The 20,976-nt window shown below is 54.4% G+C and overlaps 1 protein-coding gene across 3 annotated transcripts in view; it reads right to left on the bottom strand.

Moving 5' to 3' along the window:
- Positions 1-376: 376 nt before the first annotated feature.
- CANT1 (calcium activated nucleotidase 1) overlaps positions 377-20,976 on the bottom strand; it is a 34,054-nt gene continuing 13,454 nt past the window's right edge. The window contains exons 1-6 of one of the 3 annotated variants that reach the window (XM_059997579.1): positions 10,995-11,148; positions 9,044-9,118; positions 7,781-7,972; positions 7,178-7,309; positions 4,654-4,906; positions 377-1,999 (exon numbers count right to left, since the gene is read on the bottom strand). In XM_059997579.1, coding sequence (XP_059853562.1) covers positions 967-1,999; positions 4,654-4,906; positions 7,178-7,309; positions 7,781-7,972; positions 9,044-9,095 — 1,662 coding nt within the window. In that variant the 5' untranslated portion in view covers positions 9,096-9,118; positions 10,995-11,148 and the 3' untranslated portion in view covers positions 377-966. Of the gene's footprint in view, positions 2,000-4,653; positions 4,907-7,177; positions 7,310-7,780; positions 7,973-9,043; positions 9,119-10,994; positions 11,149-18,558; positions 20,832-20,976 lie in introns of those variants that run through there. The other 2 variants (XM_059997581.1, XM_059997580.1) reach the window with 2 other exon arrangements.

Here is a 20,976-nt window from a genome sequence, read left to right on the forward strand (position 1 = left end):
GGAGAAAAGATTCCAAGCACGTGCTGTTCCTTCTACCTGGAACACACCCTCCTCCCATTTCCCCCACATCTGCTGCCCCGCACTCTTCATTTCTCCACTGAGATCCACTAAGGTAGCTCCAGCCTGTGCCTCCCCCTGCCACCCTCTGGTTTCCATCACCTGTTATTCCAGCTTGTATTTACCCCAAGTGTTTTACTTGTGATCGCCTGTCTCACCCACAAGACTGCAGCTTCACACGGAAAGGACTGGGTCTGCTCATTCACTGGACCCCAGGGCCCAGCACACCCAATGTCCGAACACCCAGTGGACTCAACAACTCTTTCTGCATGAACAAGAGAACTTGGGAACCACAGTGCATTTTTTTTTTAAATAAATTTATTTATTTATTTTTGGCTGCGTTGGGTCTTCGTTGCTGTGCAAAGGCTTTCTCCAGTTGCGGCAAGCGGGGGCTACTCTTTGTTGCGGTGCCCAGGCTTCTCATTGCTGTGGCTTCTCTTGTTGCCGAGCACAGGCTCTAGGCGTGCAGGCTCTGTAGCTGTGGCTCACAGGCTTAGTTGCTCTGCGGCATGTGGGATCCTCCCGGACCAGGGCTCGAACACGTGTCCCCTGAATTAGCAGGCAGATTCTCAACCACTGCGCCACCAGGGAAGCCCCCACAGTGCAATTTTAATGATCTCAGATAAGGCACAGCAGAGGGCACAGTGATAGGCAGGGGAGGAGACCCGACAGCTCCTTGTTGCTTCCCGACAAACCAGCTGGGCGGGCAGTGGGAAGTGGGAGCTCTCGGTTTGTGGACTGCAGTAGTTGAAACCTTCCAGTAATTTCTTTAAGCTCAGAGAGATCAACGGAAGCGGGGGGGGGCCATCTGGTGGCTGGTGGTTGGAGATGGTTGCAGAGAGGAGGTGAAGGATGGGAGGTGCCCCGCCTCCGGGCGCTCCTGCCACCCTGGCTCCCCCAGCCTCGGGTCTAGTCCACACCCGTGGAGTTGGTCAGGTAGAAGGGACGGATGACGACTTGGAAGCTGCTGAAGGACCCTGCCGGGCAGGGGAAGAAGGAAGCACTCCTGGAGCTGTTGGTGCCCAGGGCGCTGGGGATCAGGGCCTTCCAGCCCTCGAAGTTGGTGACATCCGCCACGAAGTTTCTCCCACAGAGCATCAGGGCCTTGTTTTCATAACCGATGGTGGGATTGGAGTAGCTAGACTTGGAGAGGGCCAGGAGGGGGGGGTCGTCAGAGGAGCATGAGAACCCGTAGTTCCAGCAGCTCTGGACGGTGGGGAGGTAGACTAAAGACCAGGAGACTGAGCTGGCCTGGAAGAGGAAGCTGGGGTGCTGGGGCGTCTTGAAGGACCGGTAGCGGTTGTAACTGGAACCCATCACGGAGGCGCTCCAGGTGGGCGAGGTGTAAAGCCGGGGCTGGTAGGTGTCCTCGGTGAGGTTCAGGCCCCTGTACTGAGCCAGCAGCTCGAAGGGCACGGTGTGGAACTCCAGGGCCTGCAGCATCTTCTTCTGGAACAGCGCCTCGTGACTCCAGTACAGGGACAGGTTAAACTGCAGGGTGAAGAGGTCGCTGGGCGGTATCATGGGGAACCGCACCCTCTCCACCAAGCCCTCCACCTCCCTGCGGGAGATGCGCCTCTCCTGGCTCCATTCATCCAAGGCCAGCAGCACGGCCAGCTCGCTGGGAGTGACCAGCTCATTCCTGGAGAGCAGGTCTCGGAGCACGGCCGTGGGGACGCTCGGCCAGGCCTCGGCCTGCGTCAGGGCCCCGAAGTTCCAGGCCAGGAACTGCATGCAGATCTCCTCCAGCACGGGGTCCCGGGTGGCCAGGGCATAGGCATAGAGGTCCAGGGCCGTCCGGAAAGAGGGGTCCTGGGGGAGGAGGATGGCAAAGAGGTGTCCGCAGTAGCTCTGCAGCTGCTTGGCCCCGGAGGCAGAGGCGAGCTTGTGCAAGCACTTCACCGACGACAGAGAGACGTCGATCCTCCGGGAGTAGAGGTACCTGCGGGGAGACAAGGGCTGATGCCTGGTGATACTCCTTCCCCGCAGGACAGCAGGTGTGCCCTGGTGCACGTGAGCTATTGACCGCTGACACCGCGGTGCTAGCTATTTCAAGGGGCATTCAGAACCCCCTGATTTATCTCCTGGGTCAACGCACATTCCAAGCTCCCGTTTGCTTAGAGCCAGGTGTGGGCGGATCCCAGGCTCTTTGAGGATGTTGCTTCATCCTCATCCGTGAGGGAGGTGGTCCCACCACCTCCTCCACCATCACCATCGTCCTCACGGGCCGGACCATGGGCGCCAGGGCCTGCCAGCCATCCCGGGCATCAGCGTTGCCCTGCCCTTCCCTTCCCACCGTCACGCACCTGGCCAGACCCCTTCGGGCCCCCACTGGGTGCCCGTAGGCGCCCCTCTGACCCCAGCACCTGTCAGGTGTTCCCGTGACATAGGCATCGCCGCTGGCCACCTCCTATCTGCCTTCCCCACCAGCCGTGAGCCCCGCGGGCGGCACCCAGTCTGTGCCATCTGCCATGTAACTCAGTGAGCCACCAGGAAGCCCTTTGCTGCGTGAAGATGTGTGCAGAGGGAGCCTGCTGGGAGGGGAAATGATAGGCTGTGGCTGCTGTCTCCTGGGACATGGTGAGTGGGGTCCTGCTTTGGGAAGAGCCAAACTCTCCCCATGGCTTCTCTCGAACGCTGAGCCTTCCAGGGAGCAGCGGACCTGGTGGCCACCCTGTCACCTGAACATGGAGCTGGGGGCGCCCAGAGCAGAGCTGGGGCGCCACAGTGTCCAGTGCCGGTGGCAGAGGTGGGCCCGCCCTCCTCCCACCCTCTCTGCCCTCATGCGCTCAACACATCACGTGATCCTGCTGATGACCGTGAACTCTGGGGCAAAAAAGGGCATCTGCACCCTCTGGCCCGTCGCCCATAGCTGTGTATCCGCCTGGTGGTGGCCTGAGCCCAGGAACCTCCGCCCTGGGCAGCACCCGGACAGCGGACGAGGCACTGCCTCTCTCATAGGCAAGGAGTGCCACCGAGGGCCCCGCAGATGGCCATTGACAAAGGGAGCAAGGAAACCACAGAGTGTCTCCATCACCACCTCTTAATCCCGCTTTGGGGCCAGAGAGGGATGGTTCCCAGCCGCTGGGAGCTGTGCAGCTCCCACCCGGTGACGCCCCAGCCCGGCTGGCTCTCCCCGATCTGGGCACACTGGCCACCCTCAGCTTCAGGCGGGCACCCGAGTTGCTGGGGACAGGGGGTCGCAATCAGCCCTTCGGCCCTGCGCCACCATCAGGGAAGAAAACATCCTGAAAGGTAGAAAAAAGACCAAAGGCCCTGGGATGTTAGTGACCCCCAGAGACCCCAGAAACTGGTGAGAAGCCGGATTACTGACAGAAGGCTCTGAACAGCAGTTGCCGCGTGGGGAACACTGGGAAGAGGGAAGGGGAGCGTGCGGGGTAGCCGCAGTGAGCAGGGGTCCTCTGAGGCCTTCTGGGGCCTGGACGGGGCTCACTGCAGCCTCTCTGCCTCAGGGGAGGGAGAGAGACAGGGGCAGAGAGAAAGGGAGAGAGAGAGAGGGAGGGAGAGACAGAGACAGAGAGAGACACAGGGAGACAGAAAGGGACAGGGAGAGACAGGGAGAGAGAGCCGGAGCACATGGCCAGACAGTCCGGAAAATCACTGAACTCTGACCGAGGGCGGTGACTCCAGCTGGGGCCGGGAAGCTGGGGACAGGCGCAAACGCATTACAGATACCAGTCCCGCTAGGAGGGGCACAGGATGGCTGCCAGGTTCTTATATTGTCCTTGGCTGAAAAGAAGCCACTTTAATCTGTTTTCACTGCCATTTGTTGTTTCTCTTAAATGTCACTTTCAGCTACCTACAGCTTTGGGTCACGAGAGAGAACAGCTTTCATAGACGTGGTTCTTTTTTCAAGTCGATGCTCACAGAACACCAGCCCCCCGGGAGGCCCCTCGGGTGGGGACAGAGTGGCCCCCAGCAGGGCGGTCTGGGGGAGGGGCGGCCCCTCGGGGCCCACTCTCAGCTGGGAGGCGGGCTCCTGAGCGTGGCCGGCCCGCTGGTTAGACCCGAGGCCTGGGCGGCCCCGCCTGGGGGCTTCCCCCCACTTTTCTCCAGCAACAGGTTTGGATTCGGTTTTCAAAAAAACTTTTTGAGTGAGCAGATCAGTCAGGTGAGAAGAGGGAGGATCCTTTGATGGTTGCTTTTTGGATGCTTTTACGACACCTGAGAGACAGGGGTGTGTGTGTGTGTCTGCGTGTGTGTGTGTGTGTGTGTGTGTCTGCGTGTGTGTGTGTGTATGGGGGTGTGCGTGTGTGTGGGGGGTGTGCGTGTGTGTGTGTGCGTGTGTGTGGGGGGGGTGTGCGTGTGCGTGTGGGTGTGGGCGTGCGTGTGCGTGTGTGTGTGTGCTGCCCCATCTCTCACAGCCCCTGCAGAAAGAATGCATAAGAATGTGCGTGTGGACGTGAGGATGCGTGGCTGTGAAGGCAAATGTGTGAATGTGTGAGTGTGCGCACACGTGTGAACAAGTGTGTTCACCCAAGCATGGCTGCCGTCGGTGCCGCATCCCTCGTCCCTGCGGTTTGCCTTGGAGGGGATGCTGCCCGGTCCCCAGCCCCTGGCCCCAAGGACACTCACTTGATAAAGTCTCTGACGACAGGCACACACTCGGTATCCACCTCCATGGTGACCCTGCTGCTCGGCTCCTTCCACAGGCCGTGTGCCTCGGGGTTGGTGGACAGGATCAGCTTGTGGGCACAGATGCCCAGCTCGTCCTCCTCCTTCGTCTTCACCCTGATGAACAGGTCACAGCCCTTTTGGCTCTCAAAGATCTGCTCTAGAGCTGCGGGGAGCTCGCTGGACAGGTCGAAGGTGTAGATGCCTCTGGTTTCTAAGAGGTAGAAGGGAACGTGCCGTGTTAGGAGGGGCCCTGGCACTCGCTTCCTTTGTGACCTGAAAACACTTTTGCTCCCTGGAGTCAGTTTCTTCCCTTAAATCGTGGCCCCGCTCCTGCCTTATCTACTCAGAAAGGCTCCTGGGGAGGCAAGGAAAGAACAGCCCTGGGAGACAGGATGCTGTTGCCCTCCGTGGCCCAGAGCCCCCGCTCCGTCAAACACCCCTACTTAGCTCATCTGCCTCCTCCAAATTCTGACAGCACATCCAGGTGGGTGTTTCGGAGGCGCTGACTCCCAGAGCCTGGGGCCCCATCCCAATCAATCACTCACCCAGATATGACCTTCTAAAACCCAAACCTCCTGCCTGGTTTGGTCTGAAGAGGGAGGGTTTAATGGTAACCCTATTTAGAGTTTTGAGGTTCTTAGCAGCCTCCTTCAGGGGACCGAGGCCTAGAGAAACTACTTGAAGCCCCCAGGGTGGTTTGGGGGTGATGCACCACCTCTCCTGGCCCCTCCCAAAGCTTAGCAGGGAACTAAATTCCATCTGTTTTTTCTTTGCCACAAACAGGTTTGAATCAATTCTGACAAACCAGGTGGGTTCAGCCCCCCCCATTCCTCCCTGTACCCCAGACTCTCCTTTACTCTCACCCCGGGGCTCCCCACCAGGCCAGGGCTGCTTCCTGCTTTGCACCCCGGCCCCACAGCCCAGGTGTCTCCTGCACGTGCTCCCGCGCTCCCTGTGCGAGCCCAGGGAGAAGGACAAGTGGTCATGAGAGACGAGATAAAACTGGGATCCGAGGACTCAAAACTGCGGGGCAGCCTCGGTCCATTTAGAATGTCTGATGGCGTTGGGGAGAGGGCAGGGCTGGGGCTGTTTGCAATCAGGCCTTTCTGCCCCCAAGAAATGTCTAAAGCACGTTCAGCACGCTAAGCCCGGGTTCGGGGGGTGTGCTATAATATGTTTTGGAATGCGAACCAGCAGAAACAAAAGGCTGGCGTTTCGAGAGATAAGCCTGCAGCGTGTAGACACAGGGTGCAGAGGCACCTCGTTTTTATGGGCTTCACAGATGCCGCGTTTCTCTGAAACTGAAAGTTGTCGCAACTGTGCCTTGAGCTACACCATTTTTTTTTCCCCAACGGCATTTGCTCACTTTGCGTCTCTGTGTCACATTTTGGTAATTCTCAGTCACCTTTGATGTTACTATTGGAAAAAGATTATGACTTGCTGAAGGCTCAGATGGTGGTTAGCATTTTTTAGCAATAAAGTATTGTTTAATTAAGGTATGTACATTATTCTTTTAAAAATTAAGGTGTGTAGAGTGTTTTTTCATCGATAGCTTTTCTGGTTCACTGATTTTATGCCATCGATCTATTATATTTAGAACTGGCTAGTCTTTAAATTTGTTCTCTACAAAAAAAGAGAGAAAATATGCGTATTTATTTTATCTGAAACTCTTCAGCTTCAATTCTTTCTTAATGCAACAAGGCCTTGCCCGTGTACAGCTGAGCACGGGTGTCAGTCTCCCCGCACCTCCCCCCATCACAGGGAGGGGGCGCTGCTGGGCCAGGAGCCTGCATCTGGTGACAGCTGCTTTCTCTCTTGCAGGAGTGACCTAGGACTCTGGACTAGGGTCAGAAAATCTTTGTTCCAGTTCTAGCTCTGCTTCCAACTAAGTGTGCTTGCTTATTTATTTAATTGAAGTACAGTTGGTTTACAATATATTAATTTCAGGTGTACAACATAGTGATTCAATATTTTAGTATGTACATTGTTTCTTTAGACATAATACTATTGCACACTCAGTAGACTACAGTATAGTGTAAACATAACTTTTACAGGCACTGGGAAACTCAAAAATTCCTGTGACTCGCTTTACCGTGATACGCGCTTTCAGTGGTTTGGAACCGAACCTGAGATATCTCCGAGGTGTGCCTGTATTCGGAATGTGGCTCATTGCCCGAGAATCGGGTTAAATGGAGCATTTCTGAGTGGCTCCGGTCGGTGTGTGGGGGGGAGGTGCGGTAAGGAAGTGGAGATCTGTTGCTGTGAGGTGGTGGGAACTGGGCCTTTCCTGCCCCTCCTGGAAAGTAGGCACCACCTGCGAACCTTTGCACGGGGAGGTGTGTGATCCGCGTGGAGGGGTGGGGAGCCGACGTGACCACCGTCCCTGGGATGCCCGGCTTGGGTCTCCGTGGCAGCTCTTGGGCAGGGGTACAGGGAGGGCCCTGGGGCTCAGGATGGGGCACACCCCCCCGCCCCCGCTCACCGTTGGTGCAGATCACGCCGGCGTCCTCGTCATGTCTACAGTTGCTCTTCATCCAGCCCAGGGATGAGCAGTTGGCCAGCGAGGGCTCTGTCCCTGTGCACTGCACCTCGTCCAGCATGATGGGGCCCCTTCCTGGTGGCACAGCAAGGATGACAGAGCCTGGAGGGGGAGCTGGGGCTCTCGGGGCTCTTGTAACGTCATACCATGAACTAGCCTTGTTCTCACAAGGTCTGTCTGCCTCGTAGATATCAAATTATTATACTGCAATTTATGCGTCTACCCCTGTCTCTGAATATTTGGATGATTTCCCTTTTTTTGAATCACAGGCACTGCACACAGACTTTTCTTTTGGGGGGAAACTGTTTCAAGAAGGTAAATTGCCCGGAGTGGAGCCACTGCGCTGGAGGACACGGCCGCCGGCCAAGCCTGCGTGCGAGCCAGGCCGCCAGCGCTCAGCCAGCGCGGGGCTTCGGCCTCTTTGAAACCTCTGCCGGCACCGAGCTGGCGGGAACGCCATTTGCCCGCCTTAGGTACGATCCCTTCCTGGGCCTGGTTACTTAGCAGCGCGTCCAGCTTTGGAGGCCCTGGGGACTCGCAGGTTACCTGGCCCGAAGGTGGCTCCGCCCAGAGCCTCGGTGGCATTCTCGAAGCCCAGGGCTCGGCAGACAACGCTGGCATCTGTCAGGTCCCACAGGTTGTCACACACCGTCCCCCACCGGCCGCTGTAGTAGATCTCCACGCGGCCCTCGTTGGCGGTGTCCCCGTCGGCCAGCCGCATGTCACCGTCTTTCACGCCTGCAAGCTCCCGAGGGAGAGCAGAGGTCAGCAAGGATGAAAGCCGCGTGCTGGGCCTCCCTCCCAGGGCAGCAGCACGGCCGCCCCACCCTCCTCGGGGGTCATGTGCTTTCACGGGGGCAGTAAAGTTCTCCCCAGTAGGGGGTGACCCCTGGATCCTTAGCTTTGAAGACTCCATCCATCCTCGAGGGGATCACCCCCCGGGGAGGAGTGGAAAGTACACATAGACCGCCCCCCATACACACAGGGAGGGTAGACTCCACCTTTCTTGTCTCTGAGGTCTGAACCCTTTGTTGATAGAGGAGGGGCAGAGGGGTGCCCCATGCCACCTGAGAGTAGGGTGGCAGGACCCCAAGGAAAGAATGGGAGACGGGGCGGAGGCCCACACTGACCCCACTGAGGGTGTCTGGGGCTTGGGGTGCAGCCCGGGCACCACAGTGAGGACTGCTGGAAGGGGCGTGCGGGAACGTGGGGGGCAAGCAGGCCCAGGGCGCCCCGGAACTCAGGCAGAGTGTGCCAGGCAAGGAGAGGAAGCGGGGTCCCGGCCCTACACCTGTTCTTCTGGGACTCGGCCCGCTGACCTCCCCTGCCCAGCCCCACCTCAGCCTCTGACGGAGCCGACAGGGTCAGGCAGGAGCTGGGTGCCGTGTCAAAGGGCACTTCTCAGATGGGGGAGCAACAGGCCTCTGTGGGGTCACCAGGATGAGGAAGGGCCTCGAAGTGTGAAGGGTGAGGACAGCCGTCCAGGACTCTGGAATCTGACTGTGTCCAAAGGGCACTGGCCTCGTGTCCCCCAGGGTTGGGCCAATCTGTGGGCCCCTCCTGCCAGGCCCCTCTGGTTCCCACCAGATGAAATGGTGACTCCCTTGGCATCCCCCCACCAAAACATACAAGCCATGACTTGGGACACCCGGGGCTTCAAGCAGGAGAGAAGACCCGGGCTGACTCCCGTCACCCAGGCACCGGGCAGAACATTGCCCTGATTTTCTGCAAAGAGGGGGCTGACCCCGCAGAGCAAGGGAGCGGCAGCTTCACAGACGCTGCTTTCCAGATCTCCGGGGCCTCGCTCACCGTGAATCCCCGCGACCAGCAGCCACATCCACAGGAGCCGCAGGGGGGCCATGGCCTTGCCTGGGAGCCCTTGTCCTGCAGCGAAAGGAGGCAGCCGAGTGAGACGGCGGAGCTGGACAGCCCGCGGCACCAGGGCCGGCGTGTCCACCCAGCCTTTGGACCCTGCTCATGGAGGGCGGCCGGCGGGTGCAGGGCCTGCACCCTCAGAGCCGGGAGCCTGGGGAGCGCCCGGTGGGGGCCCCTTACTTCATCTGAAGGTGGTCCTCCGAGGACGAGGAAGACCTGCCCAGAGGAAGGGGGGTCTCTGGGCAGCGAGGACGGTGGGAACAGGAGCCCATCTCAGAAAGCTAGGCCTGGCGTGGCTGTGGGGGGGATGGGTGGGGAGGGTGGGGAGGGAGAAGGCAGGGTGTGCAGGGCCCAGATTGGGAGGGCCTGGGGAGCCCTGCTCAGGATGGGGCTTTGTCTTCAGTCAATGGAGCCCTGAGGGGGTGCCCTGAGGTCTGCAGCAGACGGAGAACATTCTGTGGGTGGGTTCTGGACCAAGTGAGCCCAGGGAGGGAGGGGGCGGCAAGAGCAGGGCAGGGGGACGCAGCAGGAGGAGGCCCCAGAAATCCGGGCAGGAGTGACAGAGGGACAGCCAGCAGTGAGAGAGCTTGGGCTGGGCGCGTCGGGCCGGGGGGACAGGGGTCAGGGCTGAGGCCCAGGCCTCTGACTGTGCAGCCGGGTGTGGGTGGGGAGAGGCTGCGGGGAGGGGCACAGGATGCGAGGACCTCTGAGGTCAGTGTCCCCAAGGAGCAGAGGCTCGAAGAGGCGGGGGACCACCAAGGTCACACAGCCAGCCCTGGGCAGGCAGGCAGGGGGGACCCAGGTCTCCCCACTTTTGCCTGGACTTCTTGGCTCCGTTTAATTGTCACTGCTCACTTTTCCCCTTCACCCCCATCCTGCCCCTCACTTGCCTCCCTCCCCTCCTGTCCACACAAGGGGTGGTCACTGCAACACCAACACTCGCCCCCGGGGCCCAGCGAGCAGAGATGTGGCCTCTCTTGTGGCTGCCCCTCAAGTCAGGGCCTGGTGACCTCGGGGCGGCACCCCGGGACTGCTCTAACCAGACCCCCGGGGGCTCCCAGGCACGAAGGCCTGTTAACCATCATTGAATGGCATCCCTGGGCCAGGACCGCTCACACCACTGGCTCGTGGGATCCTGACCACGAGCCTGAGAAATGCTGTGTTGATCCCACCTTACAAGTGAAGGGGTAGCCGGCTCGGCTCACACAGCTGGGGAGTCGTGGGTGGTGTGTTTGTGTGTGGGGGTGCCCTCTCTTCATTACACTGACCTCAGCAGATGGCCAAGGGGCTAGGATGACCAACCGCCCAGTGCACTGGGGCCTGTCCCGGCTTTAGCACGGGAACTCCTGTGTCCTGGGACATGCCCTAGGTCCCAGGCACACGGGGATGGCTGGCCACCCTCCGCACTCCCCAGACAGTGGCAGCCACCAGCTTTGCTCATCCTGAAACAGGAACTCAAGGCCCCAGACAAGTGGCCATTTAAGCGCTTGGCACGTGGTATGCGAATGTCACAGCACTTCAGGTGGCCGCGACCACCCGTTTTTGCCTGACTCATTTGGGAAGTGGGACAGAGTTTATGCAGACTGGAGAAAGGTGCTCTTCCTCTGGGCAGGTTTAGCCTGGGCTGAAAAGCACTGATCAGAGAGAGCACCTTGGCTGAATCCCGAGCCTGCTTGCCCCTTGGGCTGGTGTCCTTGTGCGCCAGTGAACAACCTGCCCAACCGTTCACAGAGACCCTTTGGACATGGGAGCTGCAGTGATGGTCCCTGGACTCAGGAGAAGCACCAGATCCCCATCTGGGTACAAGCAGGGAGACTTGGCCCCCATGAGATTACATGGTGTAGAGAGAGGGACACCCACCTGAGAGCAACAGGCACAAGCTTACCTGCCCGAGACAACTACTGATGGCTGTCCTACAGCCTCCCGCCTGCAGGATCCCTCTGCAGACCACTCTTCAACCCAGCAAACCCTTCCAGTACAGAGCGTGGTCGGGCTGGTCTCAGGAAATGCTTCAGAAAGCTCAGTCTAGTTTCGATTTCTAGAAACCACCTGACACTGTTTTCTTCTGGGGTTGGCTGCCGCCAAGGCTTCCTGCACCACCCCAATCCCCCTCGGTGCTGACTGGGGCGGTGGGGATGGCAGTGGCCCAAGGCGGCAGTCTGGCTGATTCTGTAACCAGAGCAAGGCGGCCGACAGCCACATTTGAATTTCAATACTCTTCCGAGCTGGACCAGTGCCAGGCCCCTGCGCTGGGGGAGGGGAAAGGAGGGGCAGCAGCGGACAGCGGTCAGAAGAGCAGAGGGTGGGCGTGGACAGGCAGGATGTGCATCCGAGGACTGTGGGCTCTTTCACCCACACCCTGAACCATTTCCTGGGTCTCAAGCCTGACCTGAATGTTGCACCCTGCTGGGGCGGGGGCAGAACCTCTGGAGTGGACATAAATTGTTCTGCCCGCCTCACGCCCACTCCCTTGCCTTTCCTCTGACAGGGAGCCAGCACCTCGATTTTCCCCTGGGGAAGCACCCCCGTCTCACCCTCAGGTTGTGTGGCTCCTCTGGGGCTGACCTGAGCCCGGTGGGTGGGAGACAGATGGTGTCAGGGAGGCGCCGTGATCCCAGCCGGCCCAGGGAGTCAGCTTCAGACTCCCGGAACGGGACCCTGCAGGGAGCAGGCAGCCTGGAGATGCTGATGTCTGTGGTGCCCCAGACTGTGCCTTGAGGAAAGCCCAGCTGAGGGTGCAGGTGAGGGAAGAGCTGAGAGACGGAGGAACCTCGGTCCTGATGCTATGGCTTGAGCACCTGCATCCAGCTGGCCTGACGTCAAGGCCAAGCCCTGGCTTCAAGGTTATATGAGGCAATCGATCTCTTCTATTTCTGTCACTTGCATTCCAGGTTCTGGACAAGAGCTGTCCCCTTGGAATGTCCCCAGGTCTCTCTAATCCAGTGGCTGTCAACCTGGTCGGCACATGAGAATCACCCAGGAGTTTCACAAACTCCCAAGGCCCAGACCCATTAAATCACAATCTCTGGGGTGGGGACAGGCATTGGCATTAAAGCCTTGCAGGTGGTTCCCATGTGCAGCCGGGGTTGAGAACCAGTGGGGGAGACAGAGTTTCCCTGGCAGACCTGCGTCCAAAAGAGTGAGCCCCCAGGTCAACCATTCAATGACTATTTGCCCAAGATGTGAGGTCTGAGGGGGCTACCGGCTCATCTAATCCCCTCCAAAGGAACCATAAACATCAGTGGGGAGAGCAGCAGAAACAAAAGTGGCAGAAGAGACAGGGGAGTTTTAACACGCCATCCAGCTGAAGGAGCCTCAGTGCTGGCTGACACAGAAACCCCAGCACTGTCACTTCTAGCGTCCATCGGTACTTGCAGCAATAAGTGGCCAGTCTAGGTCAGGAGTGCATAGGAAGTCCTTTGGGAGGTACTGGTGGCAACGTCGAAAAACCCAAGTTGCCGAATCTTTATTCCCTGAGTCCTTTCCTGCTGGAAAGTCCTTTGTGTGCAGGTGGTAAAATGTCAAACTGAGGCCCAGACATGGAATCAAAGCACGGGTGTCTGTTCCCCTCCGGCTCTCAGGGTCTCTCCAGGAACAGGAGAACGGGAACTGAGAACAGGAACTGAGACCATCTGCTCCAGAGAGGAGTGGCTCAGCTCTGGTAAGCAGACCAACTGAAAGCCCCGATGCTGTGGACAATCGGGCCAGTGGTGACAGTGTAGAGCCCGCTGCTGTAAGCAGGAAGCCACAGACGAGACGTGGTGGCGAGTGTGCTGGGAGCTGTCAGAGGCCAGAGCCCTTACGACGCCCGTCGACATTCTTTGTGCCTCCTCTCCCACCCCCCCCCCCCCACCAAACACGGAACGCTGCCTGTAATACTAACCTCGAGGTAGCCGAGGTTAACTGCTATCAACTTTTGACAGGACCCATTCAATACTCCCAACCTCTACAGGAAGTAGCTGCTCTTATTAACTCTTTAATAGATGAGAAAACGGAAGTGCAGAGAGGGGAAACCCAACCAGTTACACAGCTGGGAGCGGGAGAGCTGGGATTCCAACCCACACTTTTCTTTCTTTTTTAAAAAATTGGCTTGAGGGACTTCCCTGTTGGTGCAGTGGTTGGGAGTCCCTCTGCCAACACAGGCAACACGGGTTCGTTCGGTCCCTGGTCCGGGAGGATCCCCCATGCCGCGGAGCGGCTGGGCCCGTGCGCCACAGCTACTGGGCCTGGACTCTGGAGCCTGTGAGCCACAACTACTGAGACTGCGTGCTGAGGCTGCTGAAGCCCGCGCGCCTGGAGCCTGTGCTCCGCGGCGAGAGGGGCCGCCGCAATGAGAGGCCCGTGCAGCGCAGCGAGGAGTAGCCCCCGCTGGCCGCAACTAGAGAAGCTCGCACACAACAACGAAGACCCAACGCAGCCAGAAATAAATTTATAGAAAAAAAAAATTGGCTTGAGATCTAATAATTTACACACAATAAAGTGCATCGATTTAATGAGTTTTGCCAAATGTATACAGATGGTAACCATGACAATCATAATATAGAAAACATTCTCATCATCCCCAAATGTTCTCTTATGCCTTTGCTGACAATCCCCTCTGCCAGCCCCCAACCCTGGCAACCGGGGATCTGCTTACTGCCACCGCAGCTCTGCGTGTTCTAGAATTTCATATAAATGGAAATACACAAGATATAACCTTTAACTTAGCACATGCTTTTGAGATGTCACTGAGAATATCAGTAATTGGTTCTTTTCTCGCGAGTAGTAGCCCACTGTGTGGACAGACCTCAATCTCTTTCTGCACTTATGCATTGATGGACATTTGGGTCACTCCCAGTTTTGGACCACACTCACCCGCATCCCCCACCACCCCCTTATCCGAGGCTTTGCTTTCTGCAGTTTCAGTTATCCGTGGTAAACTGCAGTCCAAAAATATTACATGAAAAATTCCAGAAATTAACAATTCGTGAGTTTTAAATTGTGCACTGTTCTGAGTAGCGTGATGAAATCTTGCGCCGTCCCACGTGGGACATGCATCATCCCTTCATCCAGCGTATCCCACCTGTTAGTCAGTTAGTAGCCGTTGTTGTTATCAGATCGACCGTCCAGATATCACAGTGCTTGTGTGCAAGCAAATCTTCTTTTACTTAATAATGGTCCCAAAGCACAAGAGTGGTATGCTGGCAGCTCGGCTATTCTCTTACTGTGCCTAAATTATAAATTAAACTTCATCATAGGTAGGTATGTATGGGAAAAGACAGTATATATGGGGTTTGATACTATCCACAGTTTCAGGCATCCACTGGGGTGCTGGAGAGTATCCCCTGTGGATAAAGGCGGGACTACTGTATTACAAATAAAGCTGTTAGGAACATTTGGAGACAAGTCTTTGTGTGAACATAAGTTTTAATTTCTTTTGTGTAGGGATAAGATTACTGGGTCGTATGGTAGGTGTATGTTTAACTTTTTAAGAAACTGTCCAACTGTTTTCCAAAGTGGCTGAACCATTTTGCGACCCTACTAGCAATTTCTATGATGGTTCCGGTAGCTTTAAATCCTTACCACTACTTGGTATTGCCAGTCTTTTCAGTTTTATCCATTCTGGTGGGTGTGTAGTGGAATCTTACTGTGGTTTTAATGTCTCACGATGTGGAGCATCTTTTCACGTGCTTATTTGTCATTTATGCCTCCTCTTTGGTGAGGTGAAGTATTTAAATCTTAAACACATTTTAAATTGGGTTGTCTTATCACCGAGTCGTATACATTCTTTATATATTCTGGCTATGAGTCCTTTAGCAGATGCACGACTTGCAAATTGTTTGGATGAAAAACTTGCCTTTTCATTTCCTTAAGAGTGTCTTCTGAAAAGCAAAGATTTTGAGCTTGGAAAAAGCACAATTTTCCATACTTTTGGTGTCACATCTAAGAAATCTTTGCTTAACCTAAACTCACAAAGATTTTCTACTGCATAGAAATTTATAGAATTTTGTAGTTTTAGCTCTTATATTTAGGTCTATTATCTAACGTGAGTTAATTTTGTGTATGGCGGGAGATGAGGGTTTCAGTCATTTATTTCCATATCGAATAGAGCTGTCTCACCACTGCTTATGGAAAGACAATCTTTTTCCCACTGAATTACCCTGGCACCTCTTATATTTAGGTCTATTATCTAACGTGAGTTAATTTTGTGTATGGCGGGAGATGAGGGTTTCAGTCATTTATTTCCATATCGAATAGAGTTGTCCCACCACTACTTACGGAAAGACAATCTTTTTCCCACTGAATTACCCTGGCACCTTTGTCAAAAATCAATTGACCACACACATATGGGTTTATTTCTGGACTCTCTTCTGTTCTCCTGACTTTATATACCTATTCTTCTTATGGCACTAATGCATTTTGATGACTTACAGCCTTACATTAAGGCTCGAAGTCAGACAGTATCAGTCCTTCAACTTTGTTTCCCTTCCTCAAAATTTGAGTCTTTCCACCCATGAAGACAGCATATTCTTTGATTTATTTGGGTCTTCTTTGATATCTTTCATCAGTGTTTTATAGTTTCAGCATATAGATCTTGTACATATTTTGTTAGATTTATATCTAACTATTTCATGTTTTCCGGTGTTATTATAAATGACGCTGTTTAAAAAATTTTCCATTTCCAACTGTTCACTGCAGCTGCACAGAAACAAAATTAATTTCTGTATTTGAACTGTGTATCCTTCAGCTCTGCTATACTCAGCTGTTAGTTGTTTTTTGAAGAGTCCGTAGGGTTTTCCTATCTAGTTGATCTTGTCCTTGGTGAATAAAGACGGTTTTACTCTTTCTTTTCCAATCTAAAGACTTTTCTTTTTCTTGCCTAATTGCACTGTCTGGGACCTTGCATAGGACAGCAGGTGAATGAAAGTAATGAGCACAGTGGCGGTTCCCTGGTTTGATCACTGAGCTGTGGCTATGTGAGAGGCTGTCACTGGACAAAATTACAGCAACACTGTACACAACAGTGTACTGTACACTGTTGCTGTGAAGGGAACACAGCAACACTATTCTAGTTTGGCAACTTCTTTGTGGTTTAAAATGACTTTAAAATAAAAAGTGGAGGGGGGGGAAGTGGTGAAAGCTGACTTTCTTGCCTTGTTCCCAGCCTTCGAAGGAAAGTCTCTCACCATGAAGTATGATGTTAGCTGCAGGTTTTTCACAGATGACATTTACCAGCTTAAAGAAGTTCCTTTTATTTCTAGTTTGCTAAGGGTTTCTTTGCTTATTTGTTTGTTTGTTTTTGTTGTTTTTGCGGTACGCGGGCCTCTCACTGTTGTGGCCTCTCCCGTTGCGGAGCACAGGCTCCGGATGCGCAGGCTCAGCGGCCATGGCTCACGGGCCCAGCCGCTCCATGGCATGTGGGATCTACCCGGACCGGGGCACGAACCTGTGTCCCCTGCATCGGCAGGTGGACTCTCAACCACTGAGCCACCAGGGAAGCCCCGCTTATTTGTTTTAAAATCGTGAACGGGTACCGGATTTTGTCAAATGTTTTTTCTGTATCTTTTGAGATTATCACACGTTTTTTCCTTTTTCGTCTGTTAATATGGTGAATTATGTGGATTTTAGAATATTAAACCAACCTTGCCTTCCGGGAATAAATCACACTTTGTCATGATGTATTTTCATTTTTATATTCAACTGGCTAAATTTTTGCCCAGGATGTTTGGCTCTATGTTCATGAGCGACACTGGTCTGTATTTTTCTTTTCTAATATTTGTCTTGTTTTGGTATCAGGGTAATGGTGCCCTCACAGAATGAGTTGGGAAGTGTTCCCAGTTCCCAAAATCATGGAAGATTTTGTGTTGGCTCGTTATGATTTCTTCCTTAAATGTTTGGCGCAATTTACCAGTAAAGCCAGTTGCCCTTGGAATTTTCTTTGTGTGAAGGTATTTTATTTCCACTTTACCCACATCTTTTAACAAGTTTATTAAGGTATAATTTACCTGGAAATTTACCAATTTAAAGGGCACAAGAAGACAGGGCTAACATTTGTAAAGAAACTAAGCTCATTTTCTTTCACCCAGTTCTGAGACGACTTTGGGAAATTTCTTTTTGCTAGTGACACTCAGGTGTGAGTGGCCGGCAGGCACGAGTCACTGCGAGTCCAGGGTACAGCGGTTACTTAAGGACACACTCAAGAGCCGATTTTCCATGCCTTCCTCATCCGTGTGCAGGTCTCCATCCTGTTCCCGCTCAGTCCCATGCACTCTGGCTCCCCCCACGACCCCCCGGAACTGTTCTCACAAGGTTCGCCAAGAACACCACGTCTTCCTTGTTGCTTGGCCCGTGGACATGCTCAACCTTCTTACTTGACCTCCTGCGGAGTCTGACAGAAGGGACGAAGCAGGATGGGCACGCTGCCACTTGACCCCACGCTCCCCTGGTGTCCTGTACCAGTGCAGGCCTCCCTTCCTCACCAGTCCCTTCCTTCCGTGCGCCTGAGGCTTCTTCTTAGGACTTCTTAGGGCCCCGCGTGTCCTGCAGAACGATCTCATTCTTTCCTGCAGACTCATCAGACTCCCTAGTGACACCTGGACCAGTCTAGACCTCTCGCACCGGCCCACCTCACTACCAGTCTTCCAGCACCTCCAACAAAATGGGTGAGCAGCTGCTAAGGAAGAATCGGGTGATTTTCTACTCCCCTCTGTGAATGGATTCACTTACTGTTCACAACAGCTCTGTGGAGTAGCTCCATTATCTTCGTCCTTTCACAGTGGAGGAAGTCAAAGGACAGAGAGCTTAGATGATCTACCCACAGTCATACCGCTGGGAAGTGTCAGAGCCAGGACTGGAACCCGGGAGTGACTCAGAGCCTATATATTGTTTCTTTAGGTAAGAAGTGGATTTATTCAGAGAGAAACACACTCCACAGACAGAGTGTGGGCCATTTCAGAGGGCGAGAGTAGGCTCAGAGCCTGTATTCTTTTTTTCTTTTAGTATTTATTTATTCATTTCTTTGGCTGTGCCGGGTCTTAGTTGCGGCACGAGGCATCTTTGTTGCTGCGCGCAGGATCTAGTTGCGTTATGTGGGATCTAGTTCCCTGACCAGGGATCGAACCTGGGCCCCCTGCATTGGGAGCATAAATTCTTAAGCACTGGACCACCGGGGAAGTCCCAGAGCCTATATTCTTAACCACTCTGACCAAAAGAGCATCTTCAGACTTGGGGAAAAGTTGGACTGGATGATTCAGTTTCCAAAAAGTCTCCTCGACTGCAAAGGTCCATGGGTCCCTATCCTGTGAACTCCCACAGCACATCAGCCATCCTGTGTCAAGAAGGCTTCTGGCTTGTTCCTTGCCAGGACCCCCTCTTCATCCCCACAGGGAGCGCACCCTTCACTGAGCCCCTGTGTGAATCAGCTCTCATATCCGCTGGGGCAGCGCCAAAAGACAACACAGACCAGGAGACAAAGAGAATACACTTTATTGTTTCCAAAACAATGGCTCCAGTAGGAAGGAACACAATCTATGCTTACAGCAGCGAATACAGGGGGGAAAGGCTAGCTTTAAAATATTTGAAAATCACTGTGTGAAAATGGTGCTTCTGGGCACCTGAGTCTTGGATCTCAACTCAGTGACTGTCCCCAGTCCTCCAATCTTCCTAATTCCATCTTTGTATTTTTAATATCACACAGCCCTGATGTCATTCATGGATGTTTATCAAGGAGGCGTGTCAGGGAGCCCAGCTGGGCAAAGTCAGAAAAGACTTGGGCCTTCAGACTGTGTCCAATGGGAGCTGAGTTCCAGAGAAACATGTCACGTTCAAAGGTTTGTTTTCTGTTCTTTTGCTGTTTGTTTTACAGTGGAAGAAACAGACAACCAGCACAAGAATGAGGGATCCTTCCTGGGTTCCCTCCTAGCATCTGTATTAAAGTTTCAAAGCGGGAAAAGTCTGCGAGACAGGGGGTCCACACAGTAGCAGCCAGGGCCTACAACACAGCCCTTCCCAGCCATCACGAACCCTACATCCTCCTGAGGGGTGAGGTAGCTTCTGGGCGAGGGGGCGCCGTGGGCTGATGGCAACGGCCCTTCTAGGCTCTGGTCCTGGCTGACCTCTGTCCCAAACCCTCCGCCTTTACCCTGGAGCGTGGAGAAGAGGCCACAGGTACTGAGACACACCAAGGTTTCTGTGAAGAGTTTCCAGGAAGAAGAGGCTGAGGAGACATAAAAGGCTAGGACAGAAACCACAGGGCCAGGCAGGCCTCATCCACAGCCTCCAGGGTAAGGGAGCCCCAGTGCCTGGGGCAGGGTGTAGGCTCGCCAGAACCCAGGGCCCCACTTGACTCAGGAAGTACAAATTCAAGTCATTCATGCAAGTCTGCCAAGGAAAGGCAATTTCTGATAATTGCTAGAAAACAGCAATGTATCCTTATCCTTATCTTTGTATCCTTTGACCAAGGACTCAGAAAGGGTTGAAAACTTGCCTGACCAACTGTAACTGCTTAATTACCATTTCCTTCACTGCTGGGATTGAATTTATTAACTACAAGACTTTGTTCTGATAAGATTTGCCAATTCCATTTTATAAGAAAGGAAATTACTTTAATTAATATAAGTTAATAATAAAACTTCAAAGTGCTACACAGCCGCAGAATTTTCCTGAAGGCAGAAAACGGGGTCGGTCACTTGAATGGAGAAGTTTGATGGGGGCGTAGATGGTGGGCCTGCGTCCCCTCTTGCAGCACTTTGGGCACCTGCGGCGTTCCCGGAGGCCTGCCCTCGCTCTCACGGCCCTGTGATGTCCTGTAGCGTAAACAGGTTCTTTTCCAGGGGTCTGGAGGGGTGGATTTAATGCCCGGGGCTCACGAGGAAGGAAGAGAAGGGGGCAGCCCAGGAGCACCTAACTGGCAGGCCTGCTTCAGACTCACTGCTGTGTTCGCAGAAGGGGCACAGTGCTTGACACACAGTAGGAGCTCAAGAAATATTTATTGAACAAAAGAAGAAATGGAGAGAAAAGAAAGGTAGGTCGGATGGAAGAAAGGGCTGAATCAGAGGATGGGCCCCAAATTAAGATGCCTGCAATGACTAGATTATACCACCAGATGGCAGTGCAGGGAAATGTCCGGCCTGCAGTCCCAAGACCCCCGCCCCTTCCCCTCTGAGAAGCCACACCTCAGGCTGGGACTGAGCTCCCAATTCTGGAAATCTCTAAACCAGGTATACACCTCAGAGTTCCGAGGAAAAAAATAAAAAAGCAAAACTAAACATCACATAAAAGTGCAGTCCTCGGGGTTTTATAAAATTTAAGTCCTGACGTAGCTTAAAACTGTCCACCCCCCAGCCTTGTTCATCGTCTTGATTTTTCCCAGTTTAAATGAACTCTATGCCCTCATACTTCACACTCCCGATCTTGGTCTCGGGCAGGAGGAAGCGTCCGTCGAGCGTGAAGGCCATGATATAGGTGGCGATCTGGCCGCTGTCCTCCTCGGACTTGAGGGCCACGATGATCTGGTCATCGGTGTTGGGGATGAACTTGAAGGAGGAGAAGCCGTGCGTGGGGACCACCTCCCCCACGTGGCTGACGGAGATGTCGCCGAAGTCCTGCGCAGCACTCAGCAGCAGGTTGGTGCCCCTGCGCTCGTCATCCTCCTCACTGTAGCGCTCATGGCTGGCGCGGCGCGGCAGGAAGAACCAGCGCTGCAGTGTGTCGCTCCAGCAGGCAGACTCGTGGATGAGGTAGCCTGGGGACACACAGACCGGTCACCGCCCACCCTCCCCAGAGCCAGGGCGGCCTCGCCCCTGCACGCAGACCCTCGAGCGGCCCGGCACCGGCAGCGTCACCGTCATCTTTTCTTTAGGTTTCCATGTGCCTTTGCTCCCACCTGT

This window comes from Delphinus delphis, chromosome 19 (assembly GCF_949987515.2).
Source record: "Delphinus delphis chromosome 19, mDelDel1.2, whole genome shotgun sequence".
NCBI classification, from domain to species: domain Eukaryota; kingdom Metazoa; phylum Chordata; class Mammalia; order Artiodactyla; family Delphinidae; genus Delphinus; species Delphinus delphis.